We start from the raw sequence: 16,635 nt of genomic DNA on the forward strand, positions 1-16,635 counted from the left end.
ATATGACGTCATTTCACTTCCGGCTAATGAATTGTAATGACATTTTGAATTCCAACCAATCACAGTCATACATCACGATAATTTCTGCAGCTCGATTTATCACTATCAATTTATCGCATGATTGTTCTTTTGTTTAGTCAGTGTCGCCAACTGTTTCCACGTAAATAGATGATCATGAATTCATTGTACTAAATAAAGTGCGAAATCCTACTTCCACACCTACATCTTCATCTTCTAATTCCATCCATTGTATCTAAAGAAAATGACACTCCTTCATAACAATTGTTCATTTAGTTAATGTATTAATCAGGTTATTTGTATTATACTATAAAATGTTTAAATTAAATTATGCTTCAGCAGATAATGAAAACGTATTTCTGTTATAATGACAAGAGAAAAGCGCAGCATATGTAACTAACATTTTTGAAACTGTATTTCGCTTTCCTCAATTGGTATTACTGAATAACATTCAATTTCTTTATTGCAGTAATCGTTATTCATCTATTTCGACTTCAAAATGTCTGAATAGGTTAGTATTCATAAATATACAATTATTAACATTTTGTGAGCGAATTTTAGGGATATATAATTTATATTTTTATTTTATTCATGAAATAATCATATTAAATGTCACTCGAGGTCTGAGATTTCTAGATTTATCGGCATATTTCAAACCTCTCGTGACATTACTATAGATATATTTTGTTTTTAATAGTTAATTAAAAATGATTTACTGAAATTTTAAAAAAAGTTTGAAGTAAAGACGACAATACCGCCTTGTAAATGATTGTTCTCGCAGTCGGTTTGTAATTGGTATAAAAATGACTTCAGAGAAAAAGAACTAAACATATACAGTAGCGCATCGATTATCCGAATACCGATGAACCGAAACATCGGTTAACCGAAAGCGTTCCAGTCGGCATATTCAAATTTGCGCGCTCGCCATGTAGAAGTTTTGCTAGTGCTGTTTGCGAGATTTGGCTGCAGAAACATGAGTCTCAGCTCTGAAGGAAAGAAAAATTTGGCTTCTTTTCCTATACTGTATTTCCTACTTTAATGGCCATTTTGAACTTGTCAAACTAGGCTAGTCAGTTCTCTGTTTTATTTGTAAGACGTGTGATACAAAATATAGCCTACATGTACAGTTTTGTGTTTAAAAACAGTGTTTCTTTATTTCATACTGCTCCTATGACATCAGTAAAATTTGTTTTCGACGTAAATAATCGGTTATCCGAAAAATCAGTTATCCGATCACCCCCCGTCACCAATTGTTTCGGATAATCGATGCTCTACTGTATATCCAACTTATGCCAATAAGTTTAACTATTTTACATTTTTGTTCTTTTAGACATATTATTTAACACTTTACTTAGTATACGTAACGAAAACAAACGCCCAAAATTAAGTCGAGCGCCAATTCGTAAACTAGCAAACGAAAAGCGAGAATTGGAAACTACGTTTTTTTTAGAATGTCGATATAGAGGATAGATAGCCTACATTTTGTACAAAAAATGTGGCTAGTTAAAGTAAACATACTGACAGGTCTAAATATGACGATAACATTAAAGCCGTTAAGGAATAAGTCGAAACACAACAGTAATAATAATAGAGAATGGAAGAAAGAAAACGTTTCTGAATTCGAATCACATATAGACCTATGTGTTGAAGCAGCTGATGAAATAATTAGTAACGATATTATTAGTGATGATACTGTGGAGTAGTGTGTGAATGAGTCAACAAATGACATTATTCTACGCCATGGAATCATACAAAATATAAACACTGACTTTTCTAATTTTATTCTCCAAGACTGATAGCTGGTGAAACCAAACTTTTGAGCAAAAGTATTCTTTTATACTTTTAAGTGATGAATTAATTGGCGAAATTACTTAGTATATTCATGCAACACCAGTGCCGTTTATTGTTCGATATAAATTGTTTGGAGGCAATGTAACACCACGATCGCTACTCATAGCATTTCAGAAAAAAACTTTCTAGTACCATCGAAATTCGCAGAAACATAAAAACTGTAAGTTGATGGTAGTAGTAGTAGTAGTAGTAGTAGTAGTAGTAGTAGTAGTAGTAGCAGCAGTAGTAGTAGTAGTAGTAGCAGTAGTAGCAGCAGTAGCAGCAGTAGCAGTAGCAGCAGTAGCAGCAGCAGCACCAGTAGCAGCAGCAGCAGCAGCAGCGGCGGCGGCGGCGGCAGCAGCAGCAGCAGCAGCAGTAGTAGTAGCAGCAGTAGCAGTAGCAGTAGCAGTAGCAGCAGTAGCAGCAGCAGCAGCAGTAGTAGCAGTAGTAGCAGCAGCAGTAGCAGCAGCAGCAGCAGCAGCAGCAGTAGTAGTAGCAGCAGTAGTAGTAGTAGTAGTAGTAGTAGTAGTAATAATAATAATAATAATAATAATACAAATGGCTTTTAAGGAACCTGCAGGCTCATTGCCGCCTTCACATAAACCCGCCATCGGTCCCTATCCTGTGCAAGATTAATCCACTCTCTATCATCATATCCCACCTCCCTCAAATCCATTTTAATATTATCCTCCCATCTACGTCTCGGCCTGCCCAAAGGTCTTATTCCCTCCGGCCTCCCAACTAACACTCTATATGCATTTCTGGATTCGCCCATACGTGCTACATGCCCTGCCCATCTCAAGCGTCTGGATTTAATGTTCCTAACTATTTCAGGTGAAGAATACATTGCGTGCAGTTCTGCGTTGTGTAACTTTCTCCTTTCTCCTGCAACTTCATCCCTCTTAGCTCCAAATATTTTCCTAAGAATCTTATTCTCAAACACACTTAATCTCTGTTCCTCTCTCAAAGTGAGAGTCCAAGTTTACTACCACACAGAACAACCGGTAATATAACTGTTTCATAAATTCTAATTTTCAGATTTTTTGACAGCGGACTACATGACAAAAGCTTCGCAACCGAATAATAACAGGTATTTCCCATGTTTATTCTGCGTTTAATTTCTTCTCGAGGGTTATTTATATTTGTTACTGTTGCTCCAAGATATTTGAATTTTTTCACCTCTTCGAAGGAAAAATCTCCAATTTTTATATTTCCATCTCGTGCAATATTCTGGTCACGAGACTTAATCATATACTTTGTCTTTTCAGGATTTATTCCGAACCTATTTCTTTACTTCCTTCAAGTAAAATTTCCGTGTTTTCCATAATCGTTTGTGGATTTTCTCCTAACATATTCATATCATCCGCATAGACATATAAATAATAATAATAATAATAATAATAATAATAATAATAATAATAATAATAATAATAATAATAATAATAATAGAAATAAGCTTTGGAACCCTAGAAAATCATTTCGAGTTATATGTTGAGGCACAGCAAAATTACTGGTGTAATATATTCAAAAGGTTATTTACAATAGTGAAAAATTAACAAGTCGTGATTTTCCTCTACGTAGACACGACGGACATTTTTATTCGTTACACAACAGTCATTATTATAATGTCTCTTGAGCTTATAGTCGAGTCAGAATGCGACGCAAACTTCTAGGTTTCCTTCTTTATGTTTTACAAATTTCCAGGTTCTGGAGATATCAGTTTGTGCTATTACAAATATTACTAATAGCGTATTCTATAGTTAACTCAAACTAGGGTTCCCAGAAAGATCAGATAAATTACGGGACACTGAACACTGGTTTTAAGAATTGAACGTTGATGTATATTTTCCATCGCGCTTATCCCTTTGTTTTTGAAGAGATTAAAACAATACAATTAAATCAAATTGAATATTAGTTTACTGTTTAAAAAGTACTAAAGAACAAATTGAACAAAATTAATTGAAAATGTATCCCTTATAAAATAGATTCACCTGAGAATACGCTGTTTTAAATCAGTCACTTTTCTGGGGAATGAATTTCTTATAACAATTATTGCTTGTTGTAAAATATTATGTCATGAAATGCAACACAATCCTCACTGGAAGATAATTTCGAAATAAACATTGGTTTTACTATCTTTATATGCAACTTACGGAAGAAAAGTTCGAGGCAGAAGAAGGTATCAGATAATAGACAACATTAAGATTCATGGATCGTACGTGGAGACTAAGAAAAAGGCGGAAAATAGAAAAGATTGAAGAATGATGTGTTTGTAGTAAAACACCCGCCCTTGAGCAGAACATTATGAATGAATGAATTATGCAACTTGTTTTTCTCGTCAGTCCACATTTGCATTTGTACCAGAGATATACATAACAAACTCTAACACTTTTTAAAATTTGGAAGCTTTTCAACACTTTTAAACAGATCCACAAAGACTTCGTCTAAATATTTTGATTTATTAATTTGCTTTAATTCACTACCTTCTTTGGAATTCAGAATATTTTTCATTGTTTTTATCTAATTAAACAAACGAGATTCAACAATGTTTGATTCGTAGCAGGTTTCTTCATAGTATGAATTCTTTTAAGAACATAGCCTAGTAAACATTCAGCATCGCCTCCAATGTTGCCAATATAACGAATTTCAATGTCATGAACAGTGATGAAGATTGATATTATAGGATAAATTGAAGAGAACGGTTAATATTCTGAGTTTTGTTTTTTCAATCATTAATTTTTAAATACGGACCAAAATAATTTCAGGACAACGGGACACACAAGCGAAAAAAGGAACGTTCCCATGTTTTAGCGGATGTGTGAGAATCCTAAACAAAACCGTTTAACAAAATGTACTCCTGTATTTTTTTTCTCTTTGGGACGTAAAAATGTTAAATTAGCCACTGTCTACTATGTTATGCCGTGTAAAACTTGGGAAGCATTACGATGGCGGAACTGCATAGTCTGATCGTACATCTTTTTTTTTTTTACATACATGTCAACAGAATAACTAGAGTTATAATGGTTTCCCGATCACAACCATACGAAAATTATAGATGAAAAGTATGCTTGGGACATGCTTCATTTGAAGAACTAAGTGATAAAACCATCTTGTGTACAACAGAAGATTATTCTCACAAGTCTACAGAATATAATTACAACAATAGAAACAATATAAATATAAATAATACATCAATATAAAAATATGATACATTAATACAGTATGAATAAAATTTGAAGACCGAATGAGCAGCGCTCGTGTTCGGTCGCAGTTCAGATATATTATATTAATAGACTAAAAGAGGAATACTGTATATAAATAAAGTAAAATAGGAACTAAAAGTAAAATTACAGTTACAATGAAATTACATAATATAATATTAACATTGAGAAGAATAATAGGACATTGTACTCGTATGAAGAAAAAAAATATATATATATTTTTTTTCCGAAATTATAGGCTGATTAATTCATACACATAGGCTATAAATTTATTTAATCAAATTGAAGACATTAACACGTTTCTAATTTTCTAGTTATATTATGTTAGTGGGTTATATGTTAGAAGTTCTGGGTGTAATTTAGTTACAGAATTATACACCGAAGGACAAAATTATGCTATGCTTTAGACCAGCAGATGTAAAACATTTAAGTTCTACTAATGTTGAATTATTATTTCGTCTTGTGTCATGATTATGTGCCTAATATAAACTTATTATGAGTTTTTATGATAAAATTTTAACAGAGTATATTTATAAATTCGATTAATATTAGGCCTAAATACATTAAATTCAGAATAAATTAATTTATTTTGATAATCAAAACGTTTCTTTAAACAAATTTTAATTATTCGTCTTTGTAATAAATTTAACGGACTAAGATTAATTTTTGTGCTTCCACCCCAAACAAGAATGCCATACTGAATAATAGACTGAAAAATGGCCAAATAAACATTTCGTAGAACTCTACTCAACTCCTATAACTGGAGATCAGATACGGTAAGAAATATCTTAGCAGACCTTAATCACGGTCCGATACATGTCGGAAATTTACAAAGAAGAGATTTAAAATGGAACAATGATTCACTGATAATTGATAAAAATCATCCATAGATTTCTCCTAAATGTTAAGATGTCTTCAGAGTACAACTACTAAAAGAAAGCTATTTAGTTTGTTCCTCAATGGAGGGATGATGTCAGTATCAAAATATAAATAAAGAATCACAGTTGTTTGCGGGTACTTGCTTTAGTGATAGCGGCTTGCATTCAATCGGTATCTAATCTCAGTATTTACATAGTATCAGTTGCTCTGGACCGAAACCATACTGACAGTGATATTACAGTCTGTCAAACAACTTCATTGAAGAGCTCTCGGCAAACTTCACGCACTCAAGTAATTCTACACTTTCCACATACCCATACCTTTTATGACATTTTCTAAGTCGAGAGTCTCGATTGAACCGCTCTTTTCAACGTGCAAAGCCAGCGACAAACGGTTACGGTCATTTTTCTGAAACCATTTTTCCGAAAGGTACTTTTTTCCGAAGGCCGAAATTTAAGGCCTATGTCAAGTTTTCCTAAGACACTTTATCCGAATGTCATTTATTCTGAAATTTAAAAATAATTTAATAAAACACCAAACAACATATCTCGTAAACTATGATTTATTGAAAGGAAAATTAAAAAGGAAATGAATTGACAGTAACAGTAGCAGTAGCAGTAGCAGTACCAGTAAAGGTTCATAAAGTAGAGTTATGGCCTAGATGACGAAGATAATCCAGCCGATGTCCTTCTTCCTTGTAAACCAGGTAGTCCATAGCTATTTTTATCCTCTTCTGCACAGTCAACAATTTATTCCTCGGCAATGCTTTGACTCGTCGACTCATTCGGAATTCATTTGTCATAACTTCACAATCGCCCTGTTCTTTTTGCAATTCTGACAAAGCAGAATAAAAATCAGGATGGTGTCTTCCAACCATTTGTTTAAATCTGTTGTGGAACCCTTCACTTACTGTAGATAGTTGGTCCTATGCTTATTTTGAATCGTGGCCTGATACTGATTCCATAAGTGCGGTGGATAGCGCGGTGGTATTGTCCTTACTTGCAAAGATTATGATCCGATTTTCGTTATTCCCGCTCTCCGTGTAAGAGTTGCTCAATAAAAATCTCTCATCCTGTAGTATAGTTGCGTACTTGTCAGGAATCTCATGCAGTTCTTCCAAAAACTTGGATTAGCAAGCTGGTCTTGGAATCTTTCCCTTCTTATAGCCTTCGTTAGATTAACTCTGTTGGGTAAAAAGCTTACTACGCTAGATGGAACCCTTTGAAGCTCAATCCTTAATAGTTGTGAATTTTGTAAGACGAATGTAACATGGCAACAACTCTTTATTGTATTTAGGTATTGTAACTATGCTGTTGTAAAACTGACAATTAATATGTAATGTATTATTGTTATCATTGCTATCTTTCTTTTTCTTTACTTTTTTCCTTGTATTAGCTTGATGTCATCCTATAGTGTTCTTTTGACACTGTTGACCATCTTCAGGGCTTTGATTTAATTTGTATTATTTTCATCAGTGTTTATATTTTTTTGTATTTATGTGTGCTATCTAGTAGGATGGAAGGGAAGGCCTTATCGCCTTAATTCTGTCAGATTAACTAAATAAATAAAATTATTATTATTATTATTATTATTATACAGTAGTTATTGATGCAATAATAACAGTAAAGATTTACGTAAAATGGTATTCAAAGCAAGGAAAAACAAGAGTTGCTATTGCAAAAGACACTATAATATAATGCAATAATTATCAACAAGTATAATAAAATAAATATGTCATCATTTTTACATACGTAATCAGTGGGGTGCGTACACCTTCAGACAACTCAGTGTATCCTTGGGGGTACGGGTACCATAGATTGAAAACCACTGGTATACACTTTCAGGGAGGACAGCATTTTATTGCTAATTACGCAATAAGTACTTTTGTCTTTCTATGTAACAAAACAATTCACACCCCAATCTTCTTTATATATCCTTGCTTTATTTCCCATCGTACTGCAGTGGTGCAAAAGTTTACTCAAATTCCACCACTACGTCTACTTGTGTTGAATATCCACTATTAGGTCGTGGTGGAGGGAGAAAGAAGACACATGACGTTATGATGTATCTGGCCCCGGGTGTCAAATTTGCCTTACCCTGGAATAGAGGAACCTTCATACTGAACATCCCTTAATACGATTAGGAACTGCTTATTAAACATAAACCTAAACTAACCATTATCTAAAGAGATTCCCAAGCTTTCGATACTGTCCTTAACAAAATAACAGTTTCAGAAAATGAGAATATTGTGCAAGGGGATGTTACTATTTTACGTATTGAAGCACAACAGCTGACACAGTGAACGAATTGATTTTGACTACATCCTAATAACGATATTTTTATTGTGACTATAAATTAGTAGCCGAAGCATAGGCCTATGATAATATCACAGTCTAGTAGGCCTATATACAGTCACGAAGCTCAATACGTAGTAAATACGTATGCATCCATAGATAGCTGCTACCCACTAGGATCGCTAATATCGTCTCATTACAGACAATACGAAATAGTACCGGCACAGTCTATTGTTCCTAGCACCCTCACAACTCAAGCTTCGTGACTGTATATACTACGCTGTGATAATACTGTTGTACAGGCCTAAACAAATGAGTATGTACGCTCGCAAACTGAACTGATTTCCATCCATTGCTATTTCAGTTACATAAATCTTGTTACGGTATTTTTCACATCTTTCTGTGGTTTTGAGGCAGGTTTAGTAATTCATAAAAATGACCGAAGCCTTGCATGCAGAAATAAAGTAAGATTATCTTCGGTAACGAAAAAGTTGAGGTAGACCAGCATATTCCCATTATGATATATTGAATATTATAAAACAGATACCATTCAGGATGTCTTCCTTTCTAACAGGAAATAGTAAAAATGAACTTCTAAAAGGGTATAAAAGGGTATTTCCTGCTATGTCTTTCTAACAGCCCATAGGGACTTCGACTTAGGTTCTTTCTTCCGAATGTTTGCATCAATATTTGAAAATTCTGGCCGTTTATTTTAAATTCTACAGACCATGTATTCTGTACTGTGTACTGCGCCGAATCTGAACTCAGACAAAAAAATTGATTCTATTCGTAATAATTTTATTAAAAAAAAAGAGTATATACAAAATTCTAAATTGACTGGAGACGCAATAGAATCCATGGAAGTTGAGGTCAAAAGCTATAATATTTACTGAAATAGACCTATTTGACATTCTGGTTGCGGTTAACTAAAGACATGAGCAATTCATTAAGTTTTAAGTTACAATCACAACAAAAAATGAAACTTTTTAACCCACAATTTTATGATCACTCTTTACTTTAAAGTGTTTAAGAAGAGAGTTAGTGGCAATGTGAATTCCCTAAGAATGTAAATTATCTCCATGAATATAGATCCGTAAGTTGCTGAGAAGTAGGCCTATAACAGAATTTGACGGTTAAGCTATTTGCGTAATTTAAATTGATAAGGATAACAACGGCAATAAGTTTCTTCACAAAAATATAATTTTTTACCATTAACAGAATAGAAGATTATTTAAAATAGGATATGCCCTACACAAGGCAAAACATCTGAGCGTCGTTTTCTGAACATAAGTGCGTTTAAAGAAGCAACGTTTGAAGTTACTGTATTACAAATAGCCAGGTTTGGGACTTGACGCGTAAAAAAGGGTTACTTACATTACAGTAAAATACGCGTACATAATGCTTAATCAACGTAATAAATGTAAAATACGTAAAAAACATCCAAGAACGTTTATTTTTAGTTTTTCTTTGTTCAGTTTGTGATGAACTGTACACATGGCTACTACTAACAAATATAGTAATGTCAGTGGAAGCGAAGATTGAAAAAATAAGTTTATTAATGTTCTGACATACGAACAGTATATTCAGCCATGCTTCCCAACTATTTGATTAGTCATTTACCATTTAGAAAATTTGGAAAATTATTATATTTAATGAGTTAATATGTTCAAATCATTATATTTATCTTAAACTGTTATACTATAAAAAAGGCTTTTATTACTAGAATCGTTTATTTTTAAAACCACACAAGTGACAAAAACAAAACTTCGGGAAATCAATAAAAACTGTTTAGTTTAATTAAATTTATTTTAATTATTAAAATGTATTTAACAGGTGATAGACCTATTAGTTGCTAAATGTTAGGCTTATTCATTATTAGTTGTGTTTTACAATATATATATATACAGTTCCCCCCCCCCAAAAAAAATTGATTAATTAGGATGTTATTGGGTATTTTCCTACAAAGAAACTGAAACTAAGCAAAGGATTGCTATTTTTCTAAGTATTAGAGTGAATAAAAGTAAGTATGAACAAATGATAGGCCTACAATCTATGTAAAAATTACAATATAAAATCACAAAATATATATTTTTTTCTGCTCCAACAAACATTTTTCTTATCAGGACTTAAAAGGAATGAAATATTTGATGTTTAGATTGAAAAAATTAATAAATATGTCGGTTTATTACTCAGTGTATAAAAGTTTTCTACATTACTTATTTTACATGTAAATTACACGTAAAATACGCCCAACCCTGCAACTAGCCTACTCCTTTGCTACTAATGCAATAACGCAAGACTTAAGCTGCACTGAAAAGCATATAGGCCTAGTATGCTTAAAGATTTATTTTATCATCATCATCATCATCATAATCACCATCCCGTAATGATAGATATTCCCTGAAACTAAAAAAAAAAAAGAATAAAAATCAACTCTACGCCACTGTTGACAAGATATACTGCAGCTACGAGGCACTGAAGAACAGCCTAAAATTTTCTTTTTGATCTAGGTATTTGAAATATATATAAAATCATAACAAACTTCCCATGTTGACGTTTATAGCAGTTTGGTTTGCCACTGGTTTTGAAGCAAATACGAGACGGAAACGACCCGCTTAGAATTTTAAACCAAGAAACATAAAATAAGTCCAAGAATAGCACAAGCTGTGAGGATGGAAAATAAGCCATATTTCCTTGGTCAGCATGGAGGTCCAGGAAGCTTGGCTGCCGATGCCAGAGAATGTCTAGCCGCCACATGTCGTTGTAAATATAGAAAGCGAAAATGAACATTTGGGTGATAGCAACCAACTGATGACTTACTAAATCTTGTGGACGTAACAGATGCGGTTCGGAAGAATTTCGAAATTTAGGATAGAGGATTTCTGTTTGAAACGCCTCAACAAATTGCCGTATCAGTTTAGAGATGAACACAACAAACACGTGATATTTATGACCTTGCTCCTTTCTGTACTCCCCGTCACTAATTGCAGTGATCTATCACAGCTGTGTGGAAGGAAACGCAATGCGTGAAATGACGTCTGTGTAATCAAATTCTGAACAGCCAATGAGGAAGTGGAGCGTGTGACTTTTACAATGACATGCTAATGTCATTTCCAAATAGAAGAAGATACAAATCAGCACAGGAAAGAACAAACAGATCAGAGCTCCTGTTTTTCCTTCCTCTGTTAGATTATTTAACTATATCATCCTGTTTATAGTGACTTCACAATACTGATGAGAATATCACAATTGAAGAGTGATGCAATTCGAACAGAAAGGCGAGTAAGGAAACACTTTTAAAAATATTGCCTATAAGGTGATAACTGTGTCTCTTCTATTCTATGGTTTCCAAACATATGTATTGACTACTTCACAGAATAAAGAATTCAGGTACAATAAATTAAATTGCTAGTTGTAAAAATTAAGGCACTGTCCGATATTTGTAACATACAATTATATACTGAGACATAGATACACAGTGCTAATATTTTCGGTAAATATTTTTCTTCAAGATCTTCAAATTTATTTCTTGTAACATCGCAGTACTTTTGTACCGGGCACTTCAGAAGGAATAATGAACATTTTAGGATGGGGTAGTATGGACTATTCCAAATAAAAAAAGTTCGTATAAACATGTATTGCTGACGCCAGCGTTTCTGGCGCGTGTCCTTGAGTACAATGCGTAGTCTACGAGCATCTGTTGATAGTGTAGCTGAGAATGGTATCACCTATATACGTCACGTCAGCAATCTGCCAAACACAGTTGTCAGTCTTGCTGACCAGACTGCGGCAAAAGTAAGATACTCGCACTTAACTTTCCCCACATAGCGTTCCTGCGGTGTGTCCGTGAGTACAGTGTCCAGTCAGTGAGTTTCTGTTGCCACTGCAGCTGAGAACGGTATCTCCTCCTAAATACACGTCACAGCAACAATCTGCCAATCACAATTGTAAGCTTTATCGCCCATAAACTGCTATTAAGGTAAGACATTCGCACTTAAGGTTCCCATTACTTATTTCGCATGCCAAAAACGGCGGCGAGGACTAGGGCCTATAATATCCAATTTTCAACGGGTATGGAGATACAACTGTCTGAATTTCACGCATAAAAGCCTTACAAAAGGTCTCAAGGAGAGACAAATAACATATTGATTGCATTTAGTGATTTACAAATTATCAACATCGCTTCTCTGCAAATATACGGAGCAGCGAGACTGAAAATCACTTGATTGGGCCTGCTGTATCACTGAATCGTCTTACGAGACGCATGTAGGTTTATACAGGCTTTCTGTAAAACGAGCTTCCACTATTATTGGAAGAGGTTCCTTTGGCTACAAGGATGGTACAGTCTTCCAGGATGACGGAGTTCTTGAGCATTATAATCATCAGGCGACACATAATCTAAATCTGACATTTTCTTAACGATGGATAAGGCGCAGTGGTCACATTCATTGCCACCGAGGTCCCCAGATCTTAGTCCTTTAGATTATTGTCTCTGGGAATGTATGTAAAGCAAAGTCTACAAAGAAGTAAGGACAATATATTTTATTATCCGTTCATATCTTTTGTAAAGTTTTTATTCAATCAATAAGTGCAACGAATAAGTTACTTATCTTTCCTTCATACCTTTTTTTTCAAGGCTTGTTATGTGTAACATTCAAACAACTCCATCTCCACAAACATTAAAAATTGAACACTTGTTTATATGCAATTTTTACTCGCAGTAGTTTATACTACCATCTCCTAAATATTTACTACTCTTTCTGAAATATCTTGCATAGTGAGTAAAATTATGAAATAAAGAATTGTTATAATCTATGAAGAACTTGGATGAGAAAAAAATTATGTCCTCGACTAAAATTAATTTGTGCATTTAAAAACATAAACGCTGAAGTCGGATGCTAACTTATATAAGACCCAAAATTCAGGTTAACACGTTGATGACTTGCTGTCTTACCTGAGTTGGAGCCCTCGTTATTATTATTGTTGTTGTTGTGACTGCTGTTATTGTTGTTGACGTTGGTCGTGTTGTTGTTGTTCTCGCTGTTGGTCGCCTTCTCGAGCACTTCGTGGTCTTCCTTGCAGAAGAGGCCGTCTTCCCGCAGAGCGAACTCGTCCCCTGGAATCAGCTGCCTCTCGCAGGCGCTACACCGAAAGCACTCGATGTGGTATATCTTCGTTTTGGCTCTCATTACGAAGTCGTTTCTGCTGAAGCTCAGCCCACACTTGTCGCACTTGGTCCCGAACAGCCTGCACAAACATTCAACACAAACCATTAGTAGACGTCCTTGTACAACTGGAGAAGTAGGAAGACAGACTATTGATGTCACTCAGGTCCGTCTGAGATTTTACATCTTGCCGTAAATTTGAACTAATTCTGAGGAAGTAGCGTATATTTTTTCTTGTATTGGCCTGGTAGTAATGACTAATACTCTTCATAATATGAACTGTGACATTCATTTCGGCAATATAAGAAAATATGAAATATATATATTTTAATTCTAAAATATCTTTGTTTAAACCATTTGGGGCAGGTTTACATCATTATTTACAAACTTAGCCTAATGATATTAACTCTTAAGTCAGTCATGTCAACTGATGCCCATACCCGCAAACGCGCGCTTTAAAGCTCAGGAGAGCCTGAGCGCTTTACAGCGGAAAGGAAAGAGAGACGAGAGAGGTTAGTATATGCCGCTTGGTCGAGTTATATTGAGGGATGGTCAGCACTGATGCAATATATATAGGGAAGAGAACTTATTAAAACTGTATCCATGTTAATTTTTTTATTTTTCTGAGAATTATAAGTGCATTATAAGAATGTCATTTTAATTTTAATGCTCATTTTTCAAAAGTATGTTTTCTTATTCAAAAGGAATATTTTCTCAACTTTTATTTTATAGAAAAGTGAAATTTTCAGATAAGTTATAGGCCTATTTATTTAGTTGCCTTACAAGTATTGAAACAATGTTTTCTTAAACCTAGTATACCGTAAATACGTATTGCTGAAGATAGTGCATTACACATTTTGAAAATATTCGCATGGAAAATCTTTGTAAGGAAATGAATTAACAAAGCAACTACTGTTACATCATAAACAAAAGATATGTGCCCATGTGTTGTAAAAATGTCAGCTCTATAGTTTCAGCAGGTTTCGAGAAATTAATTTAATATTCCGATGATAGGAAGTTGCTCACCAATATCACCTTAAAAGCATAATGCGATACGAGTTTTGTTATGGAACATTAGTTACATTTAAAACATATACAGTAACTAGGTAACTTTGCTTTGTACTATATTTTGATCAGTTCATTGATTACTTATATAAGCCTAAAGACACCATCAATATTTTTTTAGTTTGGTTATTTAACGATGCTGGATTAACTACTAGGTTATTTAGCGTCGATGGGATTGGTGATAACGAGATGGTATTTGGCGAGATGAGGCCGAGGATTCGCCATAGATTACCTGGCATTCATCTTACGCTTGAGGAAAACCTCGGAAAAACCCAACCAGGTAATCAGCCCAAGCGGGGATCGAACCCGCACCCGAGCGCAACTTCAGACGGCAGGTAAGCGCCTTAACCGACTGAGCCACGCCGGTGGCTACCATCAATATCAATTCCTTACCATGTCATACTCGGTCCCTTTTTCTTGTGGGGGGGGGGGATGTCACTTTCTTTTGAATAATGTGTTTCATTCACTTAGCACACTAGTTTTACTACTATGGAATTTATGTGAATATTCCTTCTTAACTCTTTATTATGTTATTAACATTTAAAACCCAAGACGTCAATATTAAGAAATTGGTGTTAGTACTTTTGTTTACAAACAATATAGGCTAATTAATATAAAATCGAAAGAAGCCATATAAAAATAACGACATAAAATTTCACGTTCCGTTTGAAGTTTGTGCACCACTGTTTTCTTAATCCAACAGGCTGCTTATTTCTCCTTCCATACCTAGCGCTTGATGCCCGCGCACGACGTCAAGATCAGAAAAATGCACTTGCTTTGACATCACTGGTATATACATAACTTAGTAGATTTACGAGGACCAAGATCTGCTTTTAATGTTGTAATTTTAAATAGGCTATTATTCTTTATCCTCCTAAGCACATGTTCATATCATATCTACTTGCAAATTGTTATCGTGTTGAATGCAGTTATTATCTTAGTTCATTGCCGAATAAGCATTTAGGCCTAAATATTGGCGTACGCTTCCGCGGCTGCTGTTAATGAGTTGTGAGTTTCCGCCGTGTGCCGCGTTGTCTCAGTTGCTAGAAAAATAATACATAAATAGCCTATCTCTACCTACTGACAATTTTTATCCACAGCAGAATGGTCGAAACGTTAGCTCTAGCAACTGAGACAACGGGGCACAAGCCCGGAAACTCGCAATCCAAGCATTTACATAGTCTGCCAATATCCCATCACAGAATTCACTTGCTCCATGATTCCAGTTTTCCGTTGCTAGATTCGCTGTCATTTTATTTCACATATTGAACATTTGATTAGTAAGTAATAAACAATATTGTTTTCAAGGCATTTATTGTAAGTATCCCAAGAAATTTTATGTTGAAAGATACCGATTAGGAAATGCTTTTTGTCCTAACGTCTTCGCGTTCAGTAAGTCCATACATTAGATGTAAGTTTGCAATCTTTCTATTTCAGCAAGTCTATATTAAAAAAAAACAAGAAAACCAACATAAATAATTAAAAAAACACTACGAAATTTTATTTCTACAATTATGAGGATTGAAGTTCTCAATGATATGTAGGCTACATCTATTATCAGGCAGTCCTTCTCACTTGACGATGTTTCAGAACAACAATAATAATCGACTTTTGCAAAAAGGACATATGTTACATTTTTGTCAAAATCGGTTTTTTCATGGAAACTGTAATTTAATGGATGGCCAATGGAATAATAATATGAGTAAATTATAACATGTATCAGTCACATTTGTAGCTAACTTCATGTAACAAGAATACCAAGTTCCAATTTTAAGTTTCCTACCTGCTATTATGTTTTTCTTGAATATATCAAAACATTAAATTTGTAACATGTATCTTTTTTGCAAAAGTCGAATCGTTATTGTTTCTATACGTCTGAAGTCTAATTAGTGTAATGTGTAACTAGTCAGAGATTTATTCAATGGAATGGAAAAGGAACTGACCACCCTACCCCATTATCTACTGACTTAGTTGCCTCATGATTGATACCGTATTGATATCACTTGTGAAGGGGAATGTTTAGCTTCAAATATCACATATCGTTTTTAAACTTCCGAATGGGCTAGAAATGCTAACATTGTCTATGAAAATAATTACAGGTACGTTATATAAAATTGACTAAAACAAGAGAAATTTGACATCTTTAGGCCTATAGAATCTTTG

General features: G+C 34.2%; 1 protein-coding gene across 1 annotated transcript in view; it reads right to left on the reverse strand.

Moving 5' to 3' along the window:
* tup (LIM1_Isl and LIM2_Isl domain-containing protein tup) overlaps positions 1-16,635 on the reverse strand; it is a 452,945-nt gene that overhangs the window by 205,687 nt on the left and 230,623 nt on the right. Inside the window, exon 4 of the mRNA XM_069827047.1 lies at positions 13,197-13,489. Within this exon, the coding sequence (XP_069683148.1) occupies positions 13,197-13,489 (293 nt within the window). The remainder of the gene's footprint in view (positions 1-13,196; positions 13,490-16,635) is intronic.

The sequence above is a fragment of the Periplaneta americana genome, chromosome 5 (assembly GCF_040183065.1).
Source record: "Periplaneta americana isolate PAMFEO1 chromosome 5, P.americana_PAMFEO1_priV1, whole genome shotgun sequence".
Taxonomy (NCBI): Eukaryota; Metazoa; Arthropoda; class Insecta; order Blattodea; family Blattidae; genus Periplaneta; species Periplaneta americana.